General features: G+C 34.9%; 2 protein-coding genes across 3 annotated transcripts; one reads left to right on the forward strand and one right to left on the reverse strand.

The window, feature by feature from the left end:
• Positions 1-749: 749 nt before the first annotated feature.
• Positions 750-4,905, reverse strand: LOC107194089 (zinc transporter foi). Its single transcript, XM_015583654.1, has 10 exons — positions 4,179-4,905; positions 3,327-3,391; positions 2,977-3,217; positions 2,727-2,896; positions 2,431-2,628; positions 2,228-2,357; positions 1,809-2,078; positions 1,545-1,721; positions 988-1,175; positions 750-906 (listed from the first exon to the last, which is right to left on the reverse strand). The coding sequence occupies exons 1-10, from the start codon at positions 4,903-4,905 to the stop codon at positions 760-762; spliced, it is 2,313 nt and encodes a 770-aa protein (XP_015439140.1). The 3' UTR covers positions 750-759.
• A 3,534-nt stretch (positions 4,906-8,439) lies between these two features.
• On the forward strand, positions 8,440-17,308 carry LOC107193959 (protein MON2 homolog). Of its 2 annotated transcripts, none has more exons than XM_015583498.1 (25): positions 8,440-8,718; positions 8,989-9,120; positions 9,214-9,396; positions 9,471-9,707; positions 9,780-9,905; positions 9,972-10,169; positions 10,256-10,508; positions 10,583-10,730; positions 10,814-11,056; positions 11,144-11,430; positions 11,855-12,225; positions 12,310-12,522; positions 12,616-12,791; positions 12,870-13,032; positions 13,483-13,630; positions 13,780-14,033; positions 14,376-14,510; positions 14,591-14,841; positions 15,064-15,226; positions 15,299-15,464; positions 15,506-15,833; positions 15,929-16,113; positions 16,182-16,425; positions 16,578-16,660; positions 16,960-17,308. In XM_015583498.1, exons 1-25 carry the CDS (start codon positions 8,599-8,601, stop codon positions 17,127-17,129), a joined length of 4,977 nt encoding a protein of 1,658 aa, XP_015438984.1. In that variant the 5' UTR covers positions 8,440-8,598; the 3' UTR covers positions 17,130-17,308. The 2 variants fall into 2 exon arrangements, with proteins under 2 accessions (XP_015438984.1, XP_015438985.1); XM_015583499.1 differs by having other exon boundaries at positions 15,299-15,442; positions 15,520-15,833.
• The last annotated feature ends 302 nt before the right edge of the window (positions 17,309-17,610 follow it).

Consider the following 17,610-nt stretch of genomic DNA (forward strand, 5'->3'; position numbering starts at 1 on the left):
AATCATCATAATTATCAAAATTAAAGGAGTGTATAATATTTGAAAAATATTAAAATTAAAAAAGAAAACCGCATGTAATTTTAGATGATTTAATCAATACTACTAAAATAATAGTTTCATGGATTTTGTATTTATATCTGTAAGTTTTCTTTGCAATGTTACTTATTTACAGCCAATCGAGATCTGCATGACATTTTCACAAATTCATATGATCTTAGTGAGTAAAATATCAAAAACTATTCAGTAAGAATAAACTATATTTACCTATCTTCATAATGTCCAAATAAATTGTAAAGTATTCGAACTTTACTCCCGATCCTTGTTTTTTCTTTAAATTACTTTAAGTGAACGGAAATTCTCGAATACGATTTCTAATAAGTATACCTCAAGTATTGTCGTTGTATTTGCATTATCTAAGTTTCTTCGAGTTGCCTATTTCGTTTTGTTTTTGTGGACTGAAATACTCGTAACGTTATAAAACGTTGCCAAACATATTTAGCATTTATTCCATTACAGTACCTCTAAGTTTTTCGTCTCGACAACAAAGTGTGTGTTGCTGTCAACAGCAAATCTTACGCTAGACAATACGAAGAAGGAAAAAGTAAGTATGTTTACATTGCAATAAAAGTAAATGGTTTTTTTCGGTAAAAACTCACAACTAAAGTTTTATTGACTCAGGTAGCAACCTATAGAGATAGGTCTGTAGGAAGTATCGCAAGCTTACCATTGTTTAAAAAAAAGTTGTCAGTCTTTGTAAATTTAATCACTGAACATATTCTTAAGATCCTGTTCATAGAGCGCTATAATTAACATTATTCCAAGGCCACACGATAGCCCTAACGCCTGTAGAATACACTGCCAATGAGAACTACGTTCCGCAGAATGACTTGAAGATAATTCTGGAATCTAAACGAAAATATCACATTTTACGAATTGTCATTGAATCCGACTGAATAATTATAGAAGAATAAATTACATATCATTTACCATATCTACTAATGCTATATATATAAACATTCCTGCAGCAGCTGCAAACATCCAGCTGCTCACAGCAGGAGTGCTACCCAACAGCACACCGAATATCATACCAAATAAGCAGAGTATGGAAGATAACAGATTGTAAAAGACAGCTTGCTTAGCGCTCATTCCCGCTTTCAACAGAACTGCGAAGTCTCCTAATTAAAAAAAAAAAAGAAAACAAATTTGGATCGAATCTCAGAACAATATTTTTAATCTTGTAAAAGTATACCGTTGTGGACCCAATTCCCGATCACGTAAGAGCTATTTCTGACCACCTAAATCATATATCCGTATCTCACTCTGAGCTATCAAATTTTACGTATAAATTTCAAAATCGTTAATAATTTTTTAGTCATTTTTTGGGAAACAAACATAAATTATAATAAACTGATTGTATGATATTTATATACTAAACTGATCAGGAACTGGGTCCGTGACGGTAATCCGAAATATTTTCATTGTTTTCAAGGAAAATCACAAAAAGAAAAACGAAAATTTAAGTTTAAATCTTGAAAGTGATGTACCTATTTCATGAGGTAACTCGTGGCAAAATACAGCTATCGCCGTTGAAAAACCACCCGCTATGTTCGCTGAGAACGCAGCACCTATTGCCATACCGTCTGTAAAATTATGCAAACCATCGCCCATAACCACCATCCAAGCAACGCTCGACATCGATTCTGGAGCAGAATGGACGTGACCTAGTCAAGGAAATTTAAGAGTTAAATCGCTTAATAAACGTGCTTCATGTATAAGTAATCAAGTCAGCTTGAAAAATTAAATTATACCGTGGGAATGAGTGTGACCATGGTGTTTCGTTTCATGCTCGCGTATAATAACGGTATAACTTTCAGATTTGTTTAACGGTATATCAGCACCGTCCGTATTTTTCTTCGTATTTACAATCGAATCGTCTAATCTCCAATCCTCATTGGGTTTCTTTTCCACGTCATTTGTCATTATTTTCGATACTGAATTACAGTTCGATGTCAATGGTTTCTCTTCTTCGATGACAGGAGGCCTCTCGTGATTATTGTGCTGACGATTATGGTGATTATCTGAATATAATTACAGTTCCTTTTTTTAAGATAGATCAATTATCACATTCAACAATGTTTAAAAACTGTGGTAAAAGATATCACAAGATTGTACTAGCTATAGAATTCAATGAACGAGTATTCTAGAGTAAATAATTATACTATTTCACCTTGAGCATCTGTGTTAATTTCACCGTAACAATAAGGATATGATGAATACTTGTGTTTGCAAAGTTTCTCGCCGACAACGTTGCTATTTGGTCCATCCGTCTCTCGCATTACTCTAACACGCGATGGGAGCTAAAATCAATGATTTATTTATGTATCATTACTCGTGCTTAATTTTCATAAAAACTGAAATAATATTATTTACTTTATTACGACGCTGTCGAAGTTTTCTCCATTCTGCTACCAGTGTCAGGGCTTTCTCCGTGAAAAAAAATAGTACAAGACCCATCATTGAAACTAGCCCCTTCAACATATTCAAATTATGCTGTTCCTTATGATCTATATCAACGTGATCTTTTTCATCGTGACCGTGATCATGATTATGATCGTGCGACATCATTGCCTGGGACAAATATACAATTATCAATAAATGTCTATTCTTAATTATTGTTACTTATAACGACGTATAATTATTGTTGTACTCTCGTTAGAAAATCTTACATGGGGTAACAAATGAATAAGAGCATCGCCGCATAATGTTCCGACAGCAAGAGCGACCAAAAACTGTAGTAATTGATGATAGTATACTTTACCCATAAAAGGTATGACAGCTACACCGAATAAACCACAGAGACTAATTATTAGAATACTGATTATAGAATAGGCCCACACTGAAACAGATGAAAATAATATTTAATGTATCGTAATAACACCAGAATAAAGAATCTATCTGTGCTGAAATATTGCTTACCTTGAACCATGTTACGCGATACATCCTCTCCAAGGTATTTAGTGACTATTACTGGTTTATAATTCTCCGGTACAAGAATGCAGCCATTTCTTTCTGAACTCGATTCACCTACTAATTGGTAAACAAGAGCTGGACACACACGTTCGAAAAGCCAACTTGGTAATTTTGTATTATTATTAGTGATGGAATTGTAGGGCATATCTCTCGCAACAGTACTTAATAATTCTTTGCTACTTAAGCACTGAAATAGTGGGACAGTCGTGTGTGAGAAACATTTAATGACTTAGAAAGAAAAACGTGTTCAATACTACAGTAAAATGTGATGTCCGAATCATTACAACAAATCTTACCCGTTCTTTTCGAATTCCATTCTCGTATTCTGTTAGGCCATTATTTTGTATATTCTTTGATTTCTCTGTAACATAAGATTTTTATTACGAACTATCGTATTTTTTCATATAATTAGTCGATGGTGAATTTGAATTGCAATATATTAAGATTGTAAGAATACTAAAATTAATATTCATCATTTTTTGAGAAATGGAAGTTTTATTATCACATTGCCACAGAATGCATCTCGGATGCATTTTGATATGGTTTCAATGCTGTTAAATACTTTGTATGTAATATGAAGTTACTGATAACAGAAGAATGCCAGCTATCTTTGTAGAGGATAAGGTTACGTAAGATATGATTATTTAATATCATATCTCGTACAACAAACAGGGCCAGTATAAAATTCTAGTTATCCTTTCGTAACAGTAAATTGCCTTTATTCCTTGACAAGCATTATTACCCTTATTTTTTTCCCACGATAAGCTACCCATGAACATATTTTAATGAAGAACCGAATAGCAGTTCAATGAAATCAATAAGTAATTTAATAGGTCAATAGGAGTTTGAACCTACAAATTAAGCTAGATTATTATCATTAAGACGATTCTGGCATTAAATCAATTCAAAATGTGCGATTAAAGAAGATATGCAGACATATGTATTAGAGCAGATTTATTATGATTGATGGGTTGTTAATTGATAATTAAAAGTAATATACTGGATATCAGTTGTGTGTCACATATTGAAATATATTTTATCTCTCACATACATGATCCACTACAGACCTGATTCTAATAAAGATAGTATAACTGCTGTTAAATTAGGAAAATGTCTTAAGCAATCGTACAATGAAGATAAAAACTCACCTAATGGATTTTCATGACTAGTAACAATATTAGGATCCTCCAATCTAGATATATCTGTAAGTAATCTTAGTAATCCTAGTTTCCTTAATAACTTCTCGAAACCTTCCATTGTCAAGCTAGTACCATCTCCGTAAGTTTCGAAAATTTTCCTCATGAAGTACTTTTCATCTATAATATCTACATTCCTTTTCCTCCTGATTCCGTTGATAGAATTCGAATCTTTTGTAGATTGTACAGATTTTAATTCCCCATTGTGACTTATTTCAATCTGTCCTAATCTCTCTATTATTTCTAAGTATTTTACAGTTGTAAAATGTTCATCTATCACTGGAACATAAGTATCTTGAACATTTTTATTAACTTTCATACTCTGCAGGGTTTTTCTCTTTGTACGAGTTTCGTCTACGGCCGACGGCATCAACAGTGTTGACATTTTATTACCATTATTGTTGTTTGATACATTACTAGAAAATTTAACAGCACTATTCTTATAGGTGCCTAAATTATGTAAATTTTCTTTTCTATTATCCTTTGCTTGCGATTCTTTAAATTTAATTAGCGACCACCACAATGGCTGTAACTGTTCATTAGGACCCAGTACATGTTCAGAGTTCACATAATCACGAGTTGTCTGTTTCATGCTCGAGAGTTCAGTGTGTGCTGAGCAAGGAGTATGCGTGGTGCATAAAACGCACACTACACAAACTGTGACAAAATGATGCGACATATTGAATTTCCTGCAAGCTAAAACAAATACATTTTAATTTAGGTAGTTGTACTTGTACATTTCGAAACATAATTTTTGCAGGTTTTGTTCATCTATTAATGTACTACTTACGCATGGCTATTAACTATTGCACCTAACTAAATTTGTACCAGGTATTACACTGTACTAGGAAGTATTTGAAAATAATTGTATCACACAGTGGATAACAGAACATTATGTCAAATAGGAAGTACTTATCAATGCAATAATTATAGTGATAATGAATCTATTTATAGCTACAAGTGTTATTATATTGCTTACTGGGGAAAATTATCAATTATATTCATGAATTATTTATGGAAACAAAATATTTACGTATGCCAACATAATTGATTTTTATATTTGACTTAAATGAGTTTATATATAACCAATGACTTTTAAGATCCATAACAAATAATACAAACAAGGCAGCTTTTTACTTTACAAAAATGATCTTCAATATTAATGCCTACTGTCCTCAAAATTAATCTAAAATATATATGTTGTATAAAAATAATTTTCAAAGGACAGAGAACAGTATGACTAGCTTTTCTAGCAATAAAACATTTCATACCAGATACTTCTGCAAATATCATAGAGATTCTATTTATAAAAATATGAATGTTGAATTTGGATCAACACAGATATCAATTACATAGATAAGATTGATAGAAGATTATTGTGATCAACCTCACTAGGCAATCGATCTAAATTTAAATAGTGATTAATTCTATTTTCAGGAAGGAGACTGTTTTTGTAATAGTAAATATAACATGAACTAAAATTACACCCTGCTCTAATTGTAAGATTAATGTATCCGTAATTTTGTCACAGTGTTATCCTACCATCAAAAGAAAATTAATATTTTCTTAATGAATTTTATAAAATAAAGTCTGTAAATTCTACCACTGTTACATTTAAAATTTTTAGTAGACTGTGAATATTTGTGCAAATTCAAATTTTCATAGAGAACTTAATAGCAACAAAAAATTGAAGACTTGTTATTACAACGAAGAGTTTCACTAAATAAGGAAGAAGACAATGTTTACAGCAAGCTGCATATAATAGTTTCTATTTTTTGTGTTCCATTCAGTTGCATCTGCAAGAAATGCATACAATCAGCAGTCTGCTAATCAGTCATTTTTAAAACGTCGTCGATTGTTCACTACTACTTTTCCTCGCACATTAATAAAAAATAATTTGATAAACGTTAACAATGAAACTATATAAAAGATAAAAATGCACATAAAAATACCTTCAGTTAGCCGCGAACGTATTCCAGCGTTACAAACGAAAGAAAAATCACACCGTGGTATCCTCGGTTTCAAGCTGCATGCATATTAAATCCATCGTGATTTAAGTACTACCATATATGTGCAAAGCAGAAGTATCGCGGTATAAACAACGAGGCACGTTCGCTAGTTAATGAAGATTAACGCGGGCGACACGGGCATAATTAATCGTGGTCCTCGAATAGATGTACAATTCGGCGAGAACCGGAACGCATATTTCCCGCGAGGAATGCTACGTAAACGATTTAAAATGCGTGCGCGGTGTATCGTGGCCGTAATAGTCGAGGTGTTCGATCTCGCGGACGCTCCGTCAAAAACCGTATTTTTAGCTGTCAAAAAGAGAAGGAGACCCCGTGGTTGTCGCCCTCCTTACCCCCATCCCCCGCGGGTTACGTTCCATGACAGAAATTAGAATTTAGGTTAGAACGGCGGTCTCTCGCATTAATATGAAACGAAAAAAAAAATGAAAAACGATGTGTCAAGTTTTCGCTGGGGATCCAGTCGTTTTTTGGTCAGCATCGAAACTCCGAACGATGGATCGCTGGTTCATTGAAACGTGTCTATATATATGTATATGTAGTGTCATGTAATTACCTTTATTCGATCAGCGAAACGAAATTCCCGCTAGGAAATGGCATATGCTAATTGGATCGGGACGCGCTCACCAGGTTGCGGAAAGCTCGCGAAGTCAAACGAAAACGTAAGAGGAAGAACACCCTTGGACGGGCCGTCACCTATCCCCTTTCTTCCCTCCTCGACCAACCGCCAAACTAAACTCTCAGCTCTCAGCCGCGTGTGAGCAACAAGTATACTATGAACGTTGCCGACCGTTGTACAGAACGACCCCACGAGCAAACTCGGCTTCCACTAGGGGAAAAAGCAGCGTAGAAGAAAAGTCTCTTACCACATGGTAAATTTATTCCAGGTACTGAAATAAATATTAAATCGAATGTTAATTTGACAAAAATTTCTAAATACCAAGAGGTAGGAGCATAGTAGGAGGCCCTTCTTTACGTCACCTTTTCCCCTAGCGGAAGCCGAGTTTGTTCGCGAGGGTACATATTAGGTTGGTACTCACGAGCAAATTCAGTTTCCGCTAGGGGAAAAAGGGGTGAAGGGGGAGGGCCTCCTATCAAATGGTATCGGGAATTACTGCAATTTATATGAAATTAATATTCGATTTAATATTTATTTCAGTACTTGAAATAAATTTACCAAGTGCTGGAGGACCTTCTTTTCCGTCACTTTTTGCCGAGTTTGCTCGCGAGGATACACTCAACGATTGAAATATATATACTAAATGGGATTCCGATAGTAGCTCGGTTTATCGTATCCGTTTAACAATTTGTCGCTACTTCTAGCCCTCCATCACTTTTTATCTCTCTTATCTCTTTAAACACGAGAGTTCGAAAAAATGACCAGGTCAAACAATATGAATATTAATATTAATACAAACTTGAATATTAATTAAAAATGCAACGAGCAGAAATTGTTATTGAGTGATACAAATACAGAAAACGTGTTGACGATCAATATAGAACTAAGGGAATGTATTATTAATTTTAAAGATACAAAATGATTTTTTTATATGAACTGATATGAACCGGAAATAGTCTAAAAGATCAGTGGCGTCATCTGCGGTAAAATGCTCAAGCGAATAGATACATCGGTTGTGCTATGTGACTACTAACATGAACATTTTATGGTAGATGACACTACCGGTTTATTTGGACCATTTTCAATTACGTAGCAAAAATCCGCAATACTTTTAAATAAACATTATTTAGAACCGTTTGAAAACTGGATGTTAGGTATTCTAAATTCTAGTATTGAATTCTAGATTTGAAATCTAATTAATCTCTAGTATTGAAAAATAATATTATTTTCTCACGAACCCAATATTTTGGCCTCCAGAGTGCAACGTATCACGTATCCTTGGGTTATCGTATTAGTTTCCATACTACGTGTATAATGAGTTATGTTCGATGTCAGAGCACGATTTCGACATATGAGTTATCAGCGCCATTGCATGCCACGGTTTATTATTTACTTGAACGTGTTGCGATAAAAATGCAAATAATTGATAATCGTGGGACAACATGATTCTTAAAGAGCTTTAACACAATTGTCAGAAACATCCTCAAGGGATTATTGCAATTTATGTCTTTAAAATGATGTAAGTTCGAGAATGTTTAAGGATAAATTCGACAGATTGTCACCTGTCCATTGTCATTTCTGATAATCGGCATGGGACGTGCCAACTCACCTACTGTCGGTTAGATACGAATGGTATTACAAAAGTATGCGTTCGTCAAAGAGCTGTTTATAGCTTATGATGAGATAGATTTTTATGGTGAGCTCGTAAAAAAAGGATCGTAATACGATGGCGAGCGCAGCTGTCGGAGCTAACCCGGAAAATACTTCCAAATTTTTGGAGTCGTTGCAAGTTGATTTGAAAGCTCTTGCCTCTGAGACTAAGAAGAAGTATCCACAGATTAAGGAAGTATGTTGTTATTATTAATCTCCGTAATAATTCAATGTTTATTTTAATGTAATGTTAAATGAAAATGTTAGGTTAGTTCACCATCCTTAAATGTATTTTTTGGTAAATTCACATTTAAAATGATCTCTAACAGAGAATCAAGATGCTCCCATTGCTTTTATGGTTTTTTGAATATAAAAATAGAACCAGTTTTTAAAAAAGATCATATGGATAAATCTTATAAAAATCATGATAAATAATTGTTATTTATTTATATGGTTTCCATTACAGTCATGCGAAGAGGGAATCACAAAAATCAGAACTACTGCAAACGCTTCAGGTGCCCCCATTTATTATATTGTAAATCAAATTTTGTACCCCTTGGTTCAAGGCTGCGAAAGTAAAGATGTAAAAATTATTAAGGTACATATGCAAGGAACAGACATTCTTCTCCCTAATTGTAATTATTGTAATTTATTCTCTTGGTTTTAAGTGTATATCCTTATACTGTTCTAGTTTTGTTTAACCATAATGCAAAGGTTAATTACACAACAAGCTGTTGATCAGAAAGGTGCTCGTTACATCACAGACACATTATGGATGTTGATGGAATCGGGAACAGAAGAAGTTAAAGTTTTGCAAACTGTGACATTGTTACTCACAAGTAATACAATTGTTCATGGTGAAACACTTGCAAGGGTAATAATCAATAATATGCATTAAATTAAAACTTGTGTTATAGGAATAAGTTTATCAAGCGATTTAATTTTCAGAATCTTGTCCTTTGCTTTCGTTTACATTTTACAAAAGATAGTACAACAATCAACACGGCAGGAGCCACTGTGCGACAGCTGGTCTCATTGGTATTTGAACGTGTTGTTGCAGAAGATGAACAAAGTGCTGATAACGAAGATTCAGATGATATAAATTTGGAAGAGCTGAAAATTCCTACTAATCAGGCACCCAAAGGTTTAGGGCCATGTGCTGCTGATGCATATTTAATGTTTCAAGTATTTGCATTTCTATTTTCCATTAAATTGATTTATAAAATGAAACGATTAAAATACATTTTATTTTCCTAGGATTTAGTTCAATTGGTGAATGCAGATCAACCTTACTGGTTAATTGGAATTACCGAAATGACACGTACATTCGGTTTGGAATTGTTAGAATCCGTTCTAACAAATTTTTCCTCGGTATTTTTTAAGGTATTTACATTACATATAAATAAGTCAACTGTGAACTATAAATTTTCAATTTGTTGTTCTTTTCAGCATCCAGAATTCAGCTTTCTGTTAAAAGAAAGGGTTTGTGCCCTCGTAATTAAACTGTTCTCACCGAATATCAAATATCGTAATTCCGTTCCGGCGGCGTTGCAACAAGCCACGCCTTTGGATAAGCCTTATTTTCCTATTAGCATGAGACTTCTTAGAGTTGTTTCTATATTAATACAGAAATATCATTGTCTTCTGGTAAATAATATAATTCAATATCACACAGTATAAACATATCTTATAGAATTAAACAAATACATATTATTATATTTGTATGCTTTTAGGTAACAGAATGTGAAATATTCTTATCTTTAATTGTTAAATTTTTGGATCCTGATAAGCCAACTTGGCAGAGAGCATTAGCATTGGAGGTTTTACATAAGATGACAGTGCAAGCTGATCTACTTACAAATTTTTGCGAATGTTACGATTTAAAGCCTCATGCGACCAATATCTTTCAAGATATTGTCAATAGTTTGGGAGCCTATGTTCATAGTCTTTTTGTTAATCCGCAAATGATGAATCAGACTAATATGGGTAAAGTTTGTTTTATTAGATAACGATACAACGTTAAACGACGAGACATTAACACGTTTATAATACAGTGTCAGGTACGACAATACCACAAAATACTGCATCCCCCCTATTCACGGGAATGCCAATTGGTCCTGGCGTCTCACCACAACCTGGTTTTTATTCCCGCGGTATTTGGTTGCCGGTAGTTGCGACGTTCACAAGTGGTCAAGCTAAATCCACCTAGTAAGTATACCGTCGCTGCTTACAATATTTCGCACGGATGTTAATTCGATTACAGTAACATTTCTACTGAAAATAATTTATAGTTTGGACATGCTTGATAAAGTCGAACCGCCACAAATACCAATTGGCTATGGAATCAGTATAGCTTATGCATGTTTACTGGATATTATACGATCCATCGCGTTTGCAATTAATGGGTCTGGCGAAGCTGTGACTGGAAATCAAACGTATAAACCGACTGAATCTGAACGAAAACTTCATACTCAACTCATTAATTCAAGTTGGTGCGGTTTACTAGCGGCATTAAGTCCTCTTATAGATGCCAGGTAAAAAAAAAAAGCCCTGCTGCTTGCAATGATTATTTTACAGCTATTTATATAGAAAAATAATTATTGTTTTATCATAATTATCAGCACCGACGAATCTGCGACAGAAAACGTGTTAAAAGCTATTCAAACATTCGCATCTCTGTGTGGACAATTAGAGCTACAGACTCCCCGCGACGCGTTCATTACGGCAATATGCAAAGCTTCGTTGCCTCCTCACTATGCGTTGACAGTATTGTACAATGCTCCTCAAGGTATACCAAGTGCAAGACAACAAGAATCCTCTCAGTACAATTTGACTATGGGAGAACCGGACTATCGACAGCAGGTAGTAGCTGTTGGTACTCCGCTACCTACCGCATCTCTGCCAGTTGGTACGTAAATATAACTGAAAATTAAAATAACTCCAAATAAAAACGAAAGCCTAGGTATTTATACCTGTAATACTAAATTAAGTATGAAAGCTTTCGTTCGTTGAAAGTTATTTTGTATCAAGTGGCCTTTTGTATTAACCCTCATCCATCTCTTATGTTAATTCGACACATTTTTCTCCTAAGAAATGATCTTAATCTGTCATGTAATTTTAACTGAGATTCCGTGACATTTATTTGAAAGAATTTACAAATTTAACTAATCATTTATTCATTATATTAATTTTTTACTACTGTGTCACTTCAGGTTAAGATGTTCTCATATGGTACTAATATCTTCGTTTAAAAAGGAACTAATTCAATCATTCGATGCATCTCTGAATACTCATTAACACTTTACGCATTCTGTAAAATTATGCTTATGTAGGTGCACACCAGGGGCCTGTGATGTTAACAGCAAAGAATTTACAATGCATGCGTGCATTATTGTCACTTGCCCATTGCCACGGTAGTATACTCGGTGGTGCGTGGCACTTGGTGCTTACAACATTACAACATCTTGTTTGGATACTGGGTTTAAAACCTTCCACGGGAGGATCCTTGAAAGCTGGTAGGACTGCTGCTGATCCAAATGCAGTACTTACGAATGCAGTAATGGCGGATTTGCCTGTACTTAGCGCCATGCTTAGCAGATTGTTCGAAAGCAGCCAACATTTAGACGATGTAGCTTTACATCACCTAATAGATGCACTTTGCAAACTAAGCCACGAAGCCATGGAGTTGGCTTACTCCAATAGGGTAAATTTCCGGATATTTATAATAGACAGCTTTTTTTTAAGTTGAAATGCGAAGCTGCTTACATACAACTTGTATGCCTATTAGGAACCATCGTTGTTTGCTGTGGCGAAACTTTTGGAAACTGGTTTAGTGAATTTGCCTCGAGTGGAAGTTCTATGGAGGCCATTAACGAATCATTTGTTGGAAGTTTGTCAACATCCGCACATTCGTATGAGAGAATGGGGAGTGGAAGCTATTACGTACCTTGTCAAAATGGCACTACAGCACAAATATCCCCAACCTTTACGCGATAACCAAGTATGTTCATCTATATGGCACTTTGTAAAATGAAAAAAAAAGTGTATACAACAGGATCTGTTACTACAAATGCTATTCCTTGTTTCAACACAGAAGTTGCAGACCTTACTTTTGGGACCATTATCCGAGTTATCATCGGTACGTCATGGTGATGTGAGACAACGTCAATTGGAGTGTGTTTTACAAGTTCTACATGGAGCAGGAGAGACATTATATCATGGTTGGCCATTGGTACTTGGTATCATTGGAGCAGTGTCTGATCACCATGGGTAAATATCACAATATTTAAACACGTATATATAGCTCGATATTGTTAATTAATGTGGTCTCTTAATAACATTTTACAGGGAAGCTTTAGTTAGAATAGCTTTTCAGTGCTTACAATTGGTAGTAACTGATTTTCTGCCAGTGATGCCTTGGCGGTGTCTTCCACTTTGCGTCGACACAGCTGCCAAGTTTGGTTCGCAAACTCAAGAATTAAATATTTCACTTACTGCTGTCGGATTAATGGTAAGAACCGATTTACATTTTATTAAAATCTCTGATGCTTGAATTTTGATTCTATGCGTAGCATTGCTTGTACAATTCTTTTTAATCTTACAAGAGACATAGGAAATGAAGGTGTGTTGCGCGATTACAGGCAGGTGGAATTCCTTTGGAATATATCAGGGCAAGAAATCATGTTTAAAAGACACATACGTTCAGTTGTAGAAGACTTAGAAGCGCCTAAAGTTATTAAAGTCCAAGCGAAAATACCTTGAACAAATGAAAATTAAGATCAATCAAGGCAATCAGGCAATTACAATTAATTATGAACGCATTATTAAAATGAACAGTTTTTTTTTCTTCTATCGTGTATAATATACAATTGGTTGAAGTAGATAAACGGATCAGTAAATTATGTGTATTTAATATATAAATGTAGTTAGTTCGTTGACATCATTGTGTTCGCCTTTTCAGTGGAATATAAGCGATTATTTTTATCAAAATCAAGAAAAACTCTGTGTTTCACTGAAAGGAGATTCGTCCTCTGTATTTCCGGATTTTCCTGGTACAACAAACATGCCGGCGTTTGATAAACTTTGGATGTGCCTATACACGAGATTAGGTAATGCATTACTTTTGTATCGTAGCCATGATCTACATTATCAAACTCAATACAGCAACTTGTTGTAATTACAACGAATTGTAATTATAATTAACACTATAGTAATGATTTTAAATGGTAGGTAGCACGTGATACTGTTATATTTTCAGGGGATTTGTGCGTGGATCCTCGGCCTGCAGTACGCAAATCAGCCAGTCAAACTTTATTTTCGACAATATCCGCACATGGTAGTCTGTTGCACCAGCCAACATGGCAGGCCGTGCTTTGGCAGGTTCTCTTTCCATTACTAGATAAAGTAAGAAGTTTATCTAATTCTGCTAGCAGTGAAAAGGTAGATACTAGCGGAAACATTCTCATACATCATAGTAGAAACACAGCGCAGAAGCAATGGGCAGAAACACAGGTAATAATTTCTATTTATATTGCGTATTATATTTATGCCAAATAACATTTTACGAAACAATTTATAAAGACGGGGTTAAAAACAGAAACTTCTTTTTTCCCTAAAGTTGTTTATCGGGTTAAGAATAAAATAAAACATCTATTAAACCTGATGCAAGTTCTGTTTTCTATTGCATTTCACATACTTCTTTATGTTATAAATGCATAAAATCTGCAGTCCAATAACTATTAGAGAAGAATATTTGATTTATTTCTGCTTTGAAGTATTTTATTAATAAATAAGAAAAAACTTTTTAACCGATATTAAATGAAGGAACAGGCCTTATAGACGATCATTTTACAGGTATTGACATTGAGTGGCGTTGGAAGAGTTTTTAATACAAAACGTCAACTTTTACAAATGTTGGGCGATTTCCCTAGAGCTTGGTCTCTTTTACTTGAATTCATAGAAAATTCTGCGCTCAGTAAAAACAATGAGGTACAGTGAAAAATGTTTGTCCCCGTCAGAGCAGAATAATGCGTAATCTTAAATAATTTATACGTGATCTATGTCAATAGGTATCGTTGGCAGCCTTGAAATCGTTCCAAGAGATTTTATATCTTCAAAAAGGAAGCGACAATAACGAAGTGATCCAGTCGAACGACTCAGAAGCATTGTGGGTCGTTGCGTGGCGTGTGTGGCTTAATATTGGAATGGAAAGTACAACACCGCCGCAGGAAGGCGAAGCAGAACCTTATATACCGTCTCAAGCATTTTTAACAGCATTGGTTCACATATTCCCAGCTGTTTTTCAACACATCAGAAACAAGTATGTTTATAAATCCTTTCAAAGTCATTGAATCATTTCATCCAGTAAGATTTGCGGACGCAGTATAGGGCAAAGTTTTATATCCAGTATGTATTTGTCATCCAGTATTTCCTAACATATTTCAGGGACACGTGATACAATTTTCCCTAATATGTTAGATTTACAGTAGATTTCATTTGCAGCCAGAAGTCGACTACAATTTCTCTTACGTCGTTTGTTTAGATTCACTGGTCCAGACTTACAGAAACTTTGCATAGTATTGAAAAATGCAGTTGCAGTCCCGGTACACGGTGAGTCAACGCCGTATATTTTACCAACAATGCCAGATGTCGTCCTTACCCATTTACAGGATGGCGTGCTTCATTCGATGGAGCTCTTACAAAAGGTGTGTGTGATCTTCAGCGTTCTTTGAATTATCTACAACCAGTTTAAATGAACTTTATTACCTGCCCGACAGGAGGCTCTAAACGGACCTGACAATTTGCGAACAATGATCGTCCTGATCTTCCTCCAGCTTCTGAGCTTCTCGAAATTGGCATGTGAAGCGCCCACGTATGGTAAAATACCAACGAAACACATTTCCCAAGTTAGAGGTGTATCTGTGCGTATTTATACTTCGAGCACTCGATCGTTATCTTTACCGAGCGATTTGTTGCTTAGTGTTTCTCATTTATTCAGACTGATTGGGTCACCATGAACTACGTTCCTTTCGGAGAGAAAGCCTTATCGATGGTCGTAACGTTGTATCAAAAAACAGCCCATGAAATAGCTGTGATAGAAGGGCAAGTGTTGAAGCACATTATAGAAGCGTTGCACGTGCCTTTGTCGATGAAATATGCCTGTCCGTCACCGACAACATGGAAATTAGCTGTTACTAGTTTGCTTGCTGTTTTGCACACGGGCTTGCCCCTGGCCAGAAAATCTCCCGAACAGTTTCAGAATATGTGGCCCGAACTTGCGAGTACCTTGGATGACTTTTTGTTCCCGAAAAGGTGACTTTAAAAAGAAGAAAATGTTATCGTTATCGTCCATTTAGAAAAGCTATTGATTTTCGTTGAAATGTCCGATGTTTCTGTCCATCATATAGCGTATTGAACGTGGAACGAGGCGTCGAAGAAATTCAAGCGGATGAAGCTGTAGACTGTCAAGTGATGGAACTTTTACGAGATGAAGTTCTGCCGCATTCTCAACACATACCTCATCAATTTATTTTACGCGTGGTGATGCTTTTGAATAAAGGTTCTATACATTCGGCGACCACAACGAATATGGGTAAGCAGTTCAATGTTTCTATGCTTAAAATAATCTGGTTGTAATATTGTTTTCCATTTTCTGTCCAGAAAATGGCAGCGAAACGAAATTGAGGGAGGAGTTCGCGAAAACCTGTTTCGAAACACTGCTACAGTTTTCCCTTTTGGACGGATTAAATAACGAATCGGAACACGACACATCAAAAAATCCCGAAAACGACGAAGGAGGCGTAGCTGGAAGATTGGCAGTCACTGCTCTCCTTCATAGGTTTCAAGAAGTTTTACGACGATATATAGAAAATGAAAGACGAAGTGGAAAATGTCCATTACCTAGGTAATAGTTTCGTTTTTTTTTAACGACAAATAATGTTACTACCGACTTCCAATCGATATACCTAACAATATTACATAACTGCATAAGCCTCTTTATAAAGTGCGATGAATTTTTATTCATTTGTGAGTACTTATTATATAAACCTTTTCTAGGTACAGATTGTCCGAAATTTCATTTGTCCTGAAAGCAGTTGCAACACTTGTTGTGTCGCTAAAAAAAGCGCCTCCAAATAAAGGTAACTGTAACTTAAAATACGAAGAAAAACATAATTTTACTAATAAGAATATTTCATTATTTGTTTATCCTTTGTGTTGAATTCGCAAAATCACACGTGGAGTTGTACTAACCTCCAAAATTTTGTTTTGTAATAACTTTTATTCTGCTAAAGTTTGAAGTAGAAATTTGGAGTAGATACATATAGGTAGTTTATTGAGCCAACAAGAAGTGACGTAGCGTAGAGGGTTAAACTTTTCATTTTAATACATTTGCAATTAACTCAGTATTATACTTAAAATTTTGAATTTCATTTTTCAGTTGAAAAGTCAGTATGGGAACAACTGATTGGATTATATCCCTGTTTAGTAGAATGTACAATTGCTACCGCATCGGGTCAAGTTTCAAGATCTTTACGCGAAGCTTTGCTGCAATACCATGATCTATTGAGGCCACCGGTTCAAAATTCCACAACATCGAACGGTGTTTGACCACTACATTCTTTACTTCTAACTCGGAAATAGTGATGTTTACTACAGAAACAAGTAGTGAACATCTTGTGACTACGGTTACATGTATAATAAATTTCGTTACAAAATTTTTACTTCCGCGTATACTATACAAGGCGAATGCACTCCAAGATGAATTGCTGCTGGTAGTTTTTTCCTTGACACGCACTAAAACGTTTGTCTCATTCAGACTTTATACATTTTTTATTATTATTATTATTATATGTAAAAAGTTAATCGAATTTAATTATCATCGCTGTTTTAATGGTGTAAAATGTTTTTGATTTTGTAAATTGTAATAGATTTTTATAGATGCATAGTTACAATTCGTAGATTAGTGATTAAAGTACAAAAGAAGCATCACTTTAGTTGTTTACTTGAAGCTTACGAAATTTCGATTCTTTCGCATACCTATGCTTATATGAAAATAACTTTGAAATTGAAGCCTTTCCTAATTAAAACG

Source organism: Dufourea novaeangliae, unplaced genomic scaffold (genome assembly GCF_001272555.1).
Source record: "Dufourea novaeangliae isolate 0120121106 unplaced genomic scaffold, ASM127255v1 scaffold21, whole genome shotgun sequence".
Classification (NCBI taxonomy): domain Eukaryota; kingdom Metazoa; phylum Arthropoda; class Insecta; order Hymenoptera; family Halictidae; genus Dufourea; species Dufourea novaeangliae.